The sequence below is a fragment of the Typopeltis vanoorti genome, chromosome 14 (genome assembly GCF_054136105.1).
Source record: "Typopeltis vanoorti isolate ZY-2024b chromosome 14, IOZ_Tvanoo_1.0, whole genome shotgun sequence".
Classification (NCBI taxonomy): domain Eukaryota; kingdom Metazoa; phylum Arthropoda; class Arachnida; order Uropygi; family Thelyphonidae; genus Typopeltis; species Typopeltis vanoorti.
This window is the reverse complement of record NC_143562.1, coordinates 60,376,206-60,391,679: the sequence shown is the minus strand read 5'-3', so window position 1 is coordinate 60,391,679 and position 15,474 is coordinate 60,376,206. Positions and strand designations below refer to the sequence as shown.

The 15,474-nt window shown below is 35.4% G+C and overlaps 1 protein-coding gene across 1 annotated transcript in view; it reads left to right on the top strand.

Moving 5' to 3' along the window:
• Positions 1-326: 326 nt before the first annotated feature.
• Positions 327-15,474, top strand: part of LOC150099524 (rap1 GTPase-GDP dissociation stimulator 1-like) — a 252,559-nt gene continuing 237,411 nt past the window's right edge. The window contains exon 1 of the mRNA XM_090403451.1: positions 327-456. Within this exon, the coding sequence (XP_090259577.1) occupies positions 327-456 (130 nt within the window). The remainder of the gene's footprint in view (positions 457-15,474) is intronic.

Genomic DNA, 15,474 nt, shown 5'->3' with positions numbered 1-15,474 from the left:
TCGGCTTGAAGTGGACAGATTATAAATATGACATCTCTTAACTTCAGCATACTTATATAGATTATGATATCTGATTTGTTAATATAGGTCCTTACATGACTGTTATATTCCATTAAGGTTAATTATTACAATAGATATTAGTTCTTTTATTTCTGAGTAATAATTATCTCAATATAATAGTCTAATGTACTGTTAAATGGAAATTTCAAATTGTAAAATTTCTTTTACATATTCTAGATTTATAATGTTACTAATTCTACAAAAGATTTATAAATTGCTTGAATTTCTTATGGTTAATAACTTGAATTACAGGTGCTAATAAAAAAATGTTGGTGGAACAAGTAGTTAAAGTTGGCATTACTGAGATACTAAGCTCTCTTTTACAATCAATACATAAACTATCCCCTCAGGTGATTGCCTCAGTAGCAGAGTTGGTTGCAGAACTCAACAAGATTGGTATGTTTCAATTTGTTGTTTTGAATAATGAATTAAGATATTTAAATATCTTAACATGATTTTCAACATAACAATATTTTTATTTATCTTTCATTTCATTTTCACCTAAAGTAACAAGAATATCTTCTGTAAACAGAATCATGTTAAGATATTTAAATATCTTAACAGAATATTATAATCAAATAAATTGCTTAAGAAATTAATGTACAGTAATGTACTTGTAATATTAATTTTAGAAGAATATATTTTGCACAGATAAATACCCATTAATGTCATAAGTAGTTTATGGCATTTCTTGAAAAGTAAAATGAAAGTATTAACATATTAACATCCCTGTTTAATCTAGAAACCTTTCTTTCATTGGTATACCAACAATTAGCCTTTCTGTGTACTAGAATGAAAGAGGACATGCAGAACCTGTGGGATTGTATCTTAAGAGTAATGCACCAGTGAGTCAACTCTTGAGGCACAAGCCTTATATTGCATTAAGTTATAATAAACATATATTGAATACTGAATTAAGAGAAGTTTTTAGGAGAATGTCAGTGTGATTTTGTGTGTGGGTATACTATTCCCTTTTCATAGACAACTGGTTTTACCCATGAAGATAGAAAACTATGGACCAGCTACATTCCCATCACCTTTTGTTCTCTCATAGGGCCTCTGGAGGCATTTTGAGAGTTCTATCTATAATATGCATTTATCTGTTTATTTTAAAATAAAGTTCAAATTGTGAAGTAAAATAACTATTGAATCTTATCATGTAAGGTTGGAAAATTGTGGATTCAGCAATTTCTTTTGACATCTAGATAGTATTATTGTACTGAAAATGGAAAACCAGTACTTTTTGTCTGTGCGTGTGTGTGATAGCCCGTATGACACCATTTGCATTTCATTGCAAGTGTTGAAATTCAGACAGCCAAAGTTGATATCATCACGAACCATCATCACAAACCATGGGCTCACTGCCTGTTGATGTCTGATGCCTGTTTCACTATCCTATCTTCTTCCACCTTTCTTTGTCCAGTGCACAGTGTCGCAGTTTTTGTACACCCATTCCACACCAGTCTTTTATATCGTCTATCCATTCTCTGTATGGTCTACCTCTTCTGTTTAAACCATCCAAAATGTGTGATAGCCCGTATGACACCATTTGCATTTCATTGCAAGTGTTGAAATTCAGACAGCCAAAGTTGATATCATCACGAACCATCATCACAAACCATGGGCTCACTGCCCGTTGATGTCTGATGCCTGTTTCACTATCCTATCTTCTTCCACCTTTCTTTGTCCAGTGCACAGTGTCGCAGTTTTTGTACACCCATTCCACACCAGTCTTTTATATCGTCTATCCATTCTCTGTATGGTTTACCTCTTCTGTTTAAACCATCCAAAATACCAAACATAAATGTCTTTATCTTCTGGTCCTCACTCATTCTACAGATGTGACCAAATAATTGCAGCTTCCATTTTATAATCTTCTGCATTAGATTCTCTTTTGGTTGTATCTTCTGATAGAGCTCTTCATTGGTGATTTTCTGTACCCATCCTATTCTTAGAATCTTCCTGTAATAAGTTCTTTCAAATGCCAAAATTCTTTTTCTTGATTCTTTATTTATTAACAACGTTTCAGATCCGTACAGTACACCGCTGAAGATGTATGTTTCCAATACTCTTAGTTTGTTTGCAGACTGATCATTTTACTTTTCCAGATGTTATCCATGGCCTTCAGATTTGTTCTTCCCTTTGCAATCCTGATCTTTATTTCTTTTTTACAGTCCAAGTCATATGTCAGTTTACTTCCCAAATATGTGAATTGTTCTACATTTTCTATATCAGTCCCATCCACTTGTATCTTTTGTTTCATGTTCTTCTCACCAAATACCATTGTCTTTGTTTTTTCCAAGTTCATAAGTCCAAATCTCTTCCCTTCCTCATTTAACAGTTCCAGTATTTTTTGTAGTTCTCTTTCATCTTCTTCAATAATAACAATGTCATCTGCAAATCTCAGATTGTTAATTCTCATTCCGTGTACAGATATTCCTTTGGCATCTTCCTTCAATTTGTCCATTGCTCTTTCTAAATGTGCAATGAAAATGCTTGGTGATATTGGGTCTCCCTGTCTAGTACCTCTGCTTGTTTTAAACGATTTCCCCAAATTATTATCTATTCTAACTGCTGCAACTGCATTCTGATAAACATTTTTTAATATAGCTATTAGTTTTTTATCAATTCCATAGGATTCCAGAACCGCTAATGTCACTTTCTGGTCAATACTGTCAAATGTTTTCTGAAAATCAACAAAGCAAGTATATATGTTTTTGTTTTTTCTCCTAGCTTTCTCTGCTATTAACCTCATTGTCAAAAGCTGTTGAATTGTAGTTCTATCCTTCCTAAATCCTGCTTGCTCGTCTGCAGGGTATGCTTCCAATTGTGTTCTCAATCTTTCTGTCAATATGATCATCATCACTTTACCGAGGTGACTTATCAAGGCAATTGTTCTATAATTTTTACATTCTAGCTTATTTCCTTTCTTGTATAGTGTCACTAATATTGATTTCACCCACTCCTCTGGCATGTTCCCTTCTTTCCATACCATATTACATAGTTGATGCATTTCTGTAACCATACTTTCACCACCATGTTTAATCATTTCTCCAGTAATGTTATCGTTACCAGGACTCTTGTTGTGTTTTAGCCATCCTATTGCTTTTTCTACCTCTCCTCTTAAATTGTCCATATCATGCTCATTACCTGGTGGTGATATTTGCTTCAATTCTTCAGTCAGTTTCCCAATGCTATCTGAATCTAATTTTTCTTCATATAACTCACTACAGTATCTTGTCCACCGCTGTACAATTTTTTCTTTATTCATCAATACTTTGCCTTTTTCATCTTTAATTGTGGTCTGTTTTGGTTGTCACTTTCTATTAATGGTTCTGATCATTTTGTATACCTCCCTTGTTTTATGCTCTTCATAGTACTGTTCTATATTGTTGCATTGAGCTTCTAACCATTTCATTTTATCCATTCTGGCTGCTTTTTTCACCTCATTACACTTTCTTCTATTTGTTCTGATGTATCCCTTCTTATCTTCAACATTCTTTTCTCCTGTACTAACTTCAGTGTTTCTTGTGTATCAAAGTTGATAGGCATCAATTAATAGAGATGGAATGGAAAGAGTAATTACACTATCATTGTGACACCTTTCATGTAGACTTTTTAATCGTATTGCTCAATAGCAAAATAAGTATGATCATTCATTCTTCTGCTGACATTTTGCTGAATTTCAAACCACCATCCTTGGAGCACAAAATACCTGTCACAGAAAAGAAGTTAATTGTTATAAATAATTTAAAAATTGTAAATTTAAACCCTTCCAGAAATTCTGGGTTTTTCATCACTCAAAACAAGCAAATTGGCCAAATGAACATATCCAATTAGCAGTATAATACCTTGGTCTCATAGCCTTAGTTGTTTCAATCATAATCCCAAACAACCATGACTATCCTATGATGGAGCCCTCCAGGCCTGGAGGATTCCATAGGATTCTGTTGAAAGTGGTCTTCAAATGAGTCTTCCATATTTTGGATAATTAATGCAGCTATATTTGTTGAGGGTCATGTCTGTCCATAACAGGCTAAGCTATAGGTACAAGCCATTTCACACTCTCTTGGATGTTCTCAGAATATGACATTTGTCTTAGGAGAACATATAATGATTTGCTGGTTGTGGTTGAAAATGGATGCGAAGATTATATTTATTCAGTATGTACTTGGTCATCTTTTCAGATGTAGGTCGGATATAAGGAATGGAAACGCAGTTAGCTCACTATAGCAAACACCACTAACCGAATAATTCACTGTAACAAACCACAGAGAAGTTGACCAAAGCCCATAAGCACAGTGCTATTCTGAGGGAAACTAGAATTCCATAACATAACATTAACATTTCTATGAGAGTAACATTAACATATTTTTGTGTACTATATGGGTTTTCTATAGCAAGATTTTACTATAGTTTCTAATGATTTTGCAATGATAGAGAAATAGATTTGTTTATTCCCACCATGCAAAACATACAACGTGATTGCAAAATTATTTCCTTTTCATATAGTTTGTTTCCATGCAGTTTGTTTGAAAAGATAGCCAAATTACTAAATAACTTTCACACCAGTTTTAACCACATTGCTGTCAATATGGATAAAATACATCACTCCTCTACCATCATATATTTCAATATAATATCAATGGTATTACAATTTTAATATACACTTTGCATCCATGGATGTATATACGTCTTGGCCAGTTGGGTGGTTAAACCATATATCAAACCAGTAACTCTTATCTCTATTTCCAATCTTTTGACTCATCCAAGATACTAGTCTTGAACTGTGCTGTCATCATTATGCAGTGTCAGGACTGTTACTGATAGGCTAAGCTGTAGCCTGTCAGTAACAGCAGGAATGTGTAGCCTAACTTTTAGACTACACATCACTGCATTCAGGGATATGTAAAGAGGAAAGTGGTCTGTGCCACTACATGAAAGCCATTGCAAGTGTGAGACACTATTTTTGGAATTCCGATGTGACTAAATTTCAGCCGAACTACATTAACATTTATCCAGTGGGAGAAGGTTATTTGAGCATCAGCAAAACAAATACAGATCTCATTATATCCATTTAAGTTCAGGGATATTACATCCCATATTGTTTCTTAGCTGAATAAGAAACTCAAAGAGTTTCATGCCGAATATAGAAACTATATAAAGTTGTTCGGCGATTCCAAGCGTAAGCAAATACCTGGATAGTGCAGCAGCTGACCCATTTGGTAGTGCAAACTGAGGCAACTCATAGTAAGGGGTTGGAATACCAAGTAATACCAAGAATAGTGGAGCAAGCTCCAATCACTATTCTTGATATTTACCCATAATGTGAACTTAGCTCCTAGGAGCTGTAGTATTGTTCTACATTATGAGAGAAGGTCACTACCCAGACCGGTTTCAACCTTTATTGAGGTCTCATCAGTGAGTAGGTAGACCTAGGTAATACCAAGTTTATAGCAAACAGAACTTACATCCCTTCTATGAGAATTGCCAAGAAGGTGTCCTAATAAATTACTAATTATATGAAGAGCCAACGGCTTCAATTTGGCAACATGAACTTATTTAAGTTAAGGGATATTACATCCCATATTGTTTCTTAGCCGAATAAGAAACTCAAAGAGTTTCACGCCGAATATAGAAACTATGTAAAGTTCGGCAATTCCAAGTGTAAGCAAATACCTGGATAGTGCAGCACCTGACTGATCGGAGCTTGCTCCATCCTTACTATGAGTTGCCTCAGTTTGCACTACCAAATGGGTCAGGTGCTGCACTATCCAGGTATTTGCTTATGCTTGGAATCGCCGAACTTTATATAGTTTCTATATTCTAATTATATGAAGAAGCCTTTGGCTCTTCATATAATTAGTCATTATATCCAGTTCTTCAGGTTCTTTGTCCTTTGTAGACTCATACATACAAATATTATTGGATAAAAAATGCAAGAATTTGAAAACAAGAAGCAAACAGTAGAAACCCATTGGCACAATCTGAAGAAATCATTGATTGATTCAATCATGCAGTGGTGGTGGTGGGGGGGGGGGGTAAAAATCTCACATAACTGTTTTACTTATGTTGGTTTTTATAGTGTTATGTATGTTCAGTGAAAATTTCATTAATGAGAAATACATTTTGTTATGTGATAAGATAATCTAAAAGTAAATGTGTTTGCTTTGCATTTAGTAAAGCAGTTATATGCTTAGTATTATTGGAGCTGCCATGTGGTTAAGAGGTAGCATAATAAAATGAGACTTAAATTAATTTAAGTAATTAACTTGTTTGCTGTATGTTATAATCCTTAAGGAGTTTCATGAAAATAACTCTATGTATATTATTGTATGTTTGTTTACAGTAGTGCTCATATGTCACTATTAATGTGCAGTTTGCGAGCAATCAGTAACAGACAAGTGTGTTAATTGTTGTTTTTAACACAGCTGTCACCGGGTAACAGGAATGCTAGCCAGCAAAGAGTATAGTCAAGCAGGGAGGGGAGAGCTGGAAAGATCTAATAATCTAATAAACCACTGGGTTAATTTCTCTAATCTTGGAAAACTTTTTATGAATCTTTAACTACTTTCCACTATAAAATTTTCAATTAAAGGACAAGCCTTTGTCAATTAGTGAGAATATTTTGTTCTAAATAAACTTGTTTACTGAAAGGAGACATATCGATTGAGACTTTTTAACTTTGGAATTTGAGAGATAAGGCAGAGTGAGCGAATGGACAAACAAAATAGTAAAATAAGTGCTACAAAAGTTCTCATATGGCCAAGTGAAACTACAGAATTTTCAGCTGAATGCTGTGTCAGTCTGTTTTGCAAAGTATTTGATGTTATATCTCAGAATTGTGAGTTAAGAGAGTAAAAGAGTTTTATTTAGCTCATAAGGGTTCAATTCTTAGAATGGCCATTTAATTAATTATTTGTATGTATTGAGAAGTTAGAAATTAATTGACTATTAATTTTACAGAAAATATGAAGTCAGTCTCTTTAGAGAGATAGAGAGTTGCTTAGTGTAGAGAATTGTATTTATTTGTTTAGATTCCAGTTAATTGGGGCAGCCATTTATTTTGGACAAATATTGAAGAACGTAAACAAATAGAATATATAACCCAGAGTTGCTTTGCTTATTTGGGCCATCTTTATCGGGATAGTGGCTGTAAATGGTGCACATGTAAGTTGCATAGAGAGTGTTGCTGTTGCTCAGTGCCGACTGGCAGCAACAACAGTGTAATGATTCTATTTACGGTGACTGCTAGATAGCATACTTTTGATTAAAACGTGTTATTATTTTAATAAAAAGTTGAACAAACAGTGTACTGATTTAATTAATTTATTTTTATTTTTTATAAGGCCTATGTCAAGATGCCAAGGAAAGATCTAACATTAGCAGATAAAATCACCTTACTTGACAAAATAAAAAGCCAATGGTCTAACACTGGTCATTTTCAGCTGGCAGAGATAACCATTGTTCCAAAATCTACAATTGCACATTTGTTAGGCAAGCAGAACAGATTGTGAGAAGAATGGGCATCACACGATGGATAACAGGAACTATCCCAAAAATGGAAGCGAGAAGGCAGGGATCCAGACATTGAGGAGGATCTCAATCGATGGTTGATTGAGATCCTCCTCAATGTCTGATTTGAACCAAGTGAGTTGATGGATCCTCCATCAACTCACTTGGTTGTTGAAAAATACTTTGACGAGCAGAGACAAGCAAGTTATTGTACCTCTGTACCAAGCCTTGATAAGACCTCATCTCGACTGTGCCCAGATTTGGTCACCTAGGTTTCTTCTTGATGGGGAGGAAGTGGAGAGGATCCAGAGGCGAGTGATCAAGATGATAGTAGGTCTATGGAATGAACCTTATGAGAACAGGTTGAAGATTTGTGGGTTGCAGAAATTAGTTGATAGGCCGAAAAGGGGAGATATAATTGAGACATTCAAATTGCTAAAGGGTTTCTATAGGATTAATTCAGAGGATATTTTTGAGATCAGGACTGGTGGTGGGAGAACTAGGGAACACCTATGGAAGCTGGGCAAGAGTGTGGTTGGCAAGGGTGTTAGAGCTGGGTTCTTTACTTTTAGAGTGATAAACAAGCTGCCAGAGTGCTGTGGGTGCTATGACTGTGAGTGAGTTCAAGGCAAGGTATGATAGATACTGTGAGAATGTCGTATAGTTGTGTGGACATGATGTTTAGGGCCTCTCTCGATGAGTCTAAGGACTCCCTGGAGTCGCCCATAATAATAATAATGGTTCTCTATTATAACTGGACAAGGCTTGCATGTTAATGGTCAAATGTTAAAAACCAAATCAGAAGAGTTGGCTAGAAAGCTAAGCCATGTGAGCTTTAAATCTACAGATAGCTCTTCTTGAGTATTCTGCAATTGAACAGGTTCTTCTTTTAGTAGCAAAAAAACTTTTCTTCCACTCTCTTCTGTTCTGAGCCTTCTCTTTCAAGGTTGTATACCTGTCTCGATTCAGCATGTCATTTAGCATTGTTTTCCTTACTTTTCCTCTGGGTTTTTTTCTGTCTATTTTTCCTTCAATGGTATCTCTGATGATTCTATTCCCTCTTAGAATATGTCCGATCCAGTTTCCCTTTCTTCTTTTTATCCTCCTTAACAGACTTCTTTCTTCTTCTACTCTTTTTAAGACCTCTTCATTAGTTATGTTATTTGTCCATTTGATTTTTTTCCATCCTTCTCCAAATCCACATCTCATAGCTTTCCAATATCTTAATTTCTTCTTTCTTCGATGTCCAAGTTTCAGCTGCATAGAGGGCAACACTCCACACATAGCATTTTATTAGTCTTTTCTTTAGGTTTCTATCCATTTTACTTCTGAATAAATTCCATTTTCTATTAAAGGCATCTCTTCCCATCACTATTCTTACTTTTATATCACTTTTACATCTTCCATCACTGCTAATAATACTTCCTAGATATTTAAATGTCTTTACTTGATTCAATTTTCCCCATTTATTCTGATATCCATATTTGCCTCTTTCCTTGCTATTTTCCATTACCTTTGTTTTTCTTATGTTAATTTTCATTCCATAATTGATACAGAGATTCCAGTAATCTGTTCAACAGATGTTGTAGTCCTGTTTCAGTACTTGATAATAATGCCTTTTCATCTGCGTATCTTATTGCAAATATCTGTCTACCTCCAATCTTTATTCCTTCTTCCAGATTCTCCAGTGCTTCTTTTAACATTGCTTCAGAATACATGTTAAACAAAATTGGTGACAGAAAACAGTCTTGTCTTACTCCTTGTCCAATGATACCTGGTTGTGTTGTACCATATATGTCTCTCACCATGGCAATTTGTCCTATATATAGTGAAATAATTAGCCTTCTGTCTTTCCAATCTATACCAGTCTTTTCTATTACTTCCACCATGCATCCCATTTTACAAAGTCAAAAGCTTTTTGAAAATCTATATAACAGATATTAACTTCTTTATTCACTTCCAGACTCCTTTCACTTACTATTCTTAACAGTCCAATCGCATCTCTTGTTTCCCTACCCTTCCTGAAATCAAACTGATCTTCTCCAAGAAATTCTTCCACCTTAGATCCAATTCTTCGTGTTAAGATTCTCATAAGTATTTTTGATGTATGGGGAATGAGGCTTATTGTTCTAAAATCCTTGCAATTCGCTGCATTACTTTTCTTTGGTATAGGTATAAATATTAAGGTCATAAAATCTTTTGGTAATTCTCCTTTGTTATAAATTAAATTTATTATTTTGATTATTTCTTCAGTTCCTTTCTTCTGAAGTTGTTTCAGGAATTCTGCAGGTATTTCATCTATTCCTTCTGCCTTTCCACATTTTAGTTCTTTAATGGCCATTTCTACTTCTGTCTTCAAAATCTCTGGGACTAGATCATCTTCATTTACCTTCTTTATATCTTCTAATGGCAACTCATTTGGTCTATTTTCCTTGTCATATAGATCTTCAATGTATTCCTTCCATCTCATTAGGATTTTATCTTCTTCAGTTATGATTTCTCCATTCTTATTTTCTATGCCTCTAGCTCGAATTCCATTTCTCTTGTGATTCATGCTTCTTGCTTTTTCATACAAAAAAGATCATACCTTCCTGCTCTCTCATAATTTTCTATATCTTCACATTGTTTTTTAAGCCAATCTTCTCTACTTCTTTCTGCTTCCCTTCTCAATTTGCCATTCAGGGTTCTATATTGTATTTTCCCTTCTGGGGTGTCTTTATTTTTCCATTTTCTTTCTTCCATTAGAGATATCATCTCATTAGTTATCCAAGGTTTTTTTATTCTTTTAGCTCTCACATATCCAATTTCTTCTTCTGCAATCTTCTTTATTTTCTCTTTAACTTGTTCCCATTTCTTTTTGGGATCTTCAGTTTTGACAAAACTTGTTTCCTCTAATTCTTTCTCCAATCTATTTCCAAATTCCTTGCTTTTTTTAAATTTCTCCAAGTTCCGTTTTTTTTCCCTTTTCATGGCCTCTTTTATTTTCTTTAGTTTCACATTTATTTCTATGAATAGTAGGTTGTGGTCAGAGTAAATAGCTCCAGGATACGTGCATGCATTTTTTACACTATTCTTGTATCTTTACTTTACTATAATGTAATCAATTTGATACCTTTCCATTTCCATATCTCCTGGTTTTTTCCATGTGTATAGTCTTCTCTTAGATTTTTTAAACCAAGTATTCGTAATTATTAGCTTAATTTCTTTACAGAATTCCACTAACCTTTCCCCTCTCTCATTTCTATTATCTAGTCCGTATCTTTCTACTACACTCCTATCCTCTTCTCCCACAACTCCATTCCAGTCTCCCATTATAATCATATAGTCTTTGCTTTTTTCTTCCTTAATTAGTTCTTATAGTTGTTCATACATTTCCTCTATTTCCTCATCTGAATGGGCACTTGTTGGCATATATACCTGCATTATTGTTATGTCCACTGGTTCAGCCTTCAATTTTGCCACTATAATCTTGTCATTCAGACATTTTATGCCAATGATGCTCTTTGCTGTTCTTTTATTAAAAACAAGTGCGACTCTTTTTTCCCTTTTATCTTCACCTGAGTAAATTACTCTTACTCCATCACTATAAAAAATCACCTATTCCTTCCTATCTGACTTCACAGAGCCCTATGATATCAATTTTTCCTTTGTCCATTTCTTGTTTGAGATTTTCTAATTTTCCACATCTGTTCATTGTTCTCACATTCCATGTTGCAATTTTGATTCTCTGACAATCTTTCATTTTCAATTTGTTTATAGCTTGTTTTAAGTCACTTTTAGAAGTTTGATCAGGAGGAACATCAGCCCATGGTTAGTTATCATGATGGAAAACCAGACATTAAATAAAATTTAAGAAGCTCATGGTGAGAAGGACTGTGCTGATACTGCGAGCGCTGAACAGTGGAAATCAACTAAACTACCCAAATTGCTACAGAAGTTTAGTCCTGATGAAATCTATGATGCTGATGAAACAGGTCTGTTTTACCATGCCACACCAGATGGTTCACTGAGCTATAAACTTGCAGTGCTGTCAGGTTAACAAAAAAGCAATGGTTCGTATTACTATGTTGTGCCACTGTAACATGGCAGGAAGTGACAAACGAAAACTGTTGATTATTGGAAAAAGTGCCGAGCCTTTATGCTTTGAAGAGCTTAGAATGGACAGTTTGCCAGTTCTGTATTATGCCAACTAGAACGTATGGATAACGTCTGTTATTTTTCAGGAATGGCTAATGAGTTGGGATGCAGAATTGCAATCAAATTCAAGAAAAATTCTTCTGCTTCTGGATTCACCTTTAACTAGATTGTTTGAAAAACATTCAACTTGAATCTTCCTGATAATCCACTGGACATGGGAATCATAAAAACTTTGAAGACATTGTATTGCAGAGTTTCTATGTTACATCCTTGAAACAATTGAAGAAAACCTACTGATGTCATCTTCAGTGGCCAAAGAAATCAGCACAAAGGTTACCATTTTACAGGCAGTACAATTTGTTGCAGATAGTTGGCGAGAAATAAGCAGCAAAACTACTTTGTTCATTGTGGTTTTAAGAATTCAGATCAGGAAATTCCAGATGTGACTGATAATAAAAATGAAATCATTTTGGCACTGCAACACTTAGAAACTAAAGTGTTGTCAATGCATAAAAACCCTGAAGAGTTTTTATGCATTGACAATAACCCTTGTTACAATGAAAATGAAGATTGTGAGGATGCAATTGTTGAACAAATTGCAACAAAACACCTAAAGACCCCAAAAGACAGAAAGTAATGAGGATGACACACCTGAACATAAGTGAGTGACTAACCAGGAAGCCAGGAAATTTATTGCTGAATTATGATGCCATTTTATGTAAGAGGACAATGACTGCAGTCCTTTATCTGAATTAGATGCCTGTGCTGATGTTGTTCAGTTTGTCTAGAAAGGTAACAAGTCAGGGTATGCTCGATAAATTTCTCCAAAATAATTGCTAGGGAAAATGTTTCTTTGATAATACCTACATATAATTAAACTCTTTAGGGATACTGACACATGTGTACATGAAATTTTTTAACATAAAAACAGGGTTAACAAAGGTATACTAAAGGTTTGTCTATTTTTAACCATTTTTAACTTTTTTGATATTTTAGCTTTTTCCATAAAATTTCACATAATTGGGGCAGCCACTTAATCGGGACAAAGTGTTCTACTCCCAATTATACAGAATCCACTCTATTTATATATGTTTACAGTAAATATTTTAATTTTTTTATATATATCTGAGCTTCATTCTTTAGAAAATGTAACATGTTGAGAGGTAGTTACAGGGTTGACACTGGGGAGTTCTTTCGTCTGGTAGAACAGGGGGAAAGGAGCAGGACAAGGGGCCATACCTGGAAGTTACAAAAGGAAGCTGTGAGCAAGAGGGTGAGGAGTAGTTTCTTTGCATGGAGGGTGGTTGAATCATGGAATGCATTGCCTGATAGAGTGGTGAGAACAAGAACGGTCAGCGAGTTCAAGGAGTGGTTGTTTTCTAACAAGAACCTCCCATGATGAATCTTTTAACTCCATGGAGGCCTGAATCATAATCATCAGAATAATAATAATGTTGATCCTTGAAGTCAATGCACTATAACAGATATGAATTTGAAACATTCTAACCAATTAAAATAAAAATATATATAATTATGTTGGTATCTTACTCCACAACTGACTAATATATAGGTTTGGATATAAGTGGGGAATAACACAGTTGGAGCAATCAAGCTCTCTCATTCAAATATAAAAGGGATATATGAAGTCTGCAAGGACAGAACATGATCAGAGTTGGAGGTGACAAAAACTGAAGCCATGATGTTCTTAATGTATGCAGTAATTACTTTAAATTCAACTTGCCAAGAAATTATATTCTTGATTAAGTCTAAGTGTAAGCCAACATAGTTTGCACATGAAGTATCTTCACAACTAGGCTACTTGTATATTTTTTATTATTATTGCACCCTCCATGGAGTCGGCAGACTCATCGTGGGAGGTTCATTCAACTGACAACATTTATCATACCGACTCTTAAATTTCTTACACTCCTTCCATTAACAACACATTCCGGTAATGCATTTCATTCACTGACAATTCTCCATGTAAAAAATCTACTCCTCACACCTCCATAGTAGCCTATAACGCAAAGCACGCTGCCTTTCAGAAATGTATATTGCTATTATTATTATTATTATTATTCCGAGCAACTCCAAGGAGTCGACAGGCTCATCAAGGGAGGCCCTAACATCATGTCAAGAACAACTATTCGACATTCATACCTTGCCTTTAACTCATTCACAGTCGTAGCACCCACAACAGACTCTGGCAGCTTATTCCACTCATTCACCACTCTCCAAGTAAAAAACCTAGCTCTAACACCCTTGTTAACCACATTCTTGCCCAGCTTCCATGCATGGCCCTTAGTCCTCCCACCACCAGTCCTATTTTCAAAAATATCTTCTGGATTAATCTTATAGAAACCCTTCAGTAATTTAAATGTCTCAATCATATCACCCCTTTTCCGCCTATCTACCAATTTTTGCAACCCACAAATCTTCAACCTATTCTCGTAAGGTTCATTCCTCAGACCTGCTATCATCTTGGTCACTCGTCTCTGGATCCTCTCCACTTCCTCCCCATCACGAAGAAACCCTGGCGCTCATAACTGGGCATAGTAGTCCAGATGGGGTCCTATCAAGGCTCGATACAGAGGAACAATAACTTGTTTGTCTCTCTGCATGTTAAAGTATTTTTCAGAAGCCAAGTGATTTGATGAGCTGATTTAGCCACTTTTGCAATGTGCCCCCTAAACTTCAATTCCCTATCCACCAACACTACCAAATCCCTGGCCTCATCAATCTCCTGGAGTATGGTTCTGCCAATGTGATATACTGCTGCTATTCTTTTCACCCCAAAATGCATAACCTTACACTTTGCCACATTAAATTGACATCCATTTTTCCTAGCCCAGTCCTCCAAACTATCCAAATCATCCTGCAAAATTTTGACATCCTGTGCACTCACAGTTGCTCTACCCAATGTTGCATCATCAGCAAACAAGTGAACACTCCCTCTCAGATCCTTTCCTACTTTTCAATTTGTTAATGAACAAATTGAAAAGTAGTGGTCCAAGAACAGAGCCCTACGGCACACCACCAGTCACAAGCCGTCTTTTGGACTCAACTCCTGAATAAACCACTCTCTGGTATCTCTCCATCAACCACCCTCTTATCCATCTCATCAACCCTATATCTATCCTCATCTGCTCCAGTTTACTGATTAGGGTTCCATGTGGTATCCTGTCAGAGGCCTTGGCAAGGTCCAGTAGAATCACTGTAAACCCATTACTCTTATCCAGCTCAACCATCATTGTGTTATAGAACGTGAGCAAGTTACTGAGGCATGATCTACCCTTCACAAAACCATGTTGTCCTCCATACAATATCCCATTTTCATCTATCCAATCCTGTATTCTTTTCTTGACTAATTTCTCTAAGACCTTGACAACGATTCCTGATATGCTAATCGGTCGGTAATTTACAACAGCAGTCTTGGAACCACCTTTATGCAGTGGAACTATTTTCTCCTCTTTTCACCCCCTCTGGACTAACCCAGACCCAAGACTCAAATTAAACAGAATGGTCAAGGGTACTGACAATTCTCTAGCTACATACGACACGAGCTGGTATACCATCCAATCCCACAGATGTATTGACATTGAGGTTTTGTAATAGACTAATTTGATAATGTATTCTGCTCGTTTATTTTTCATAAACGTAAGCAAGAAAGAAAGGATTATTTTTCATAATCTTTTCAATATTATGTAATTCCCGTATAAACTTTTGGTTCATTCATTTCTGCAATGTCACCACCTGGATGAT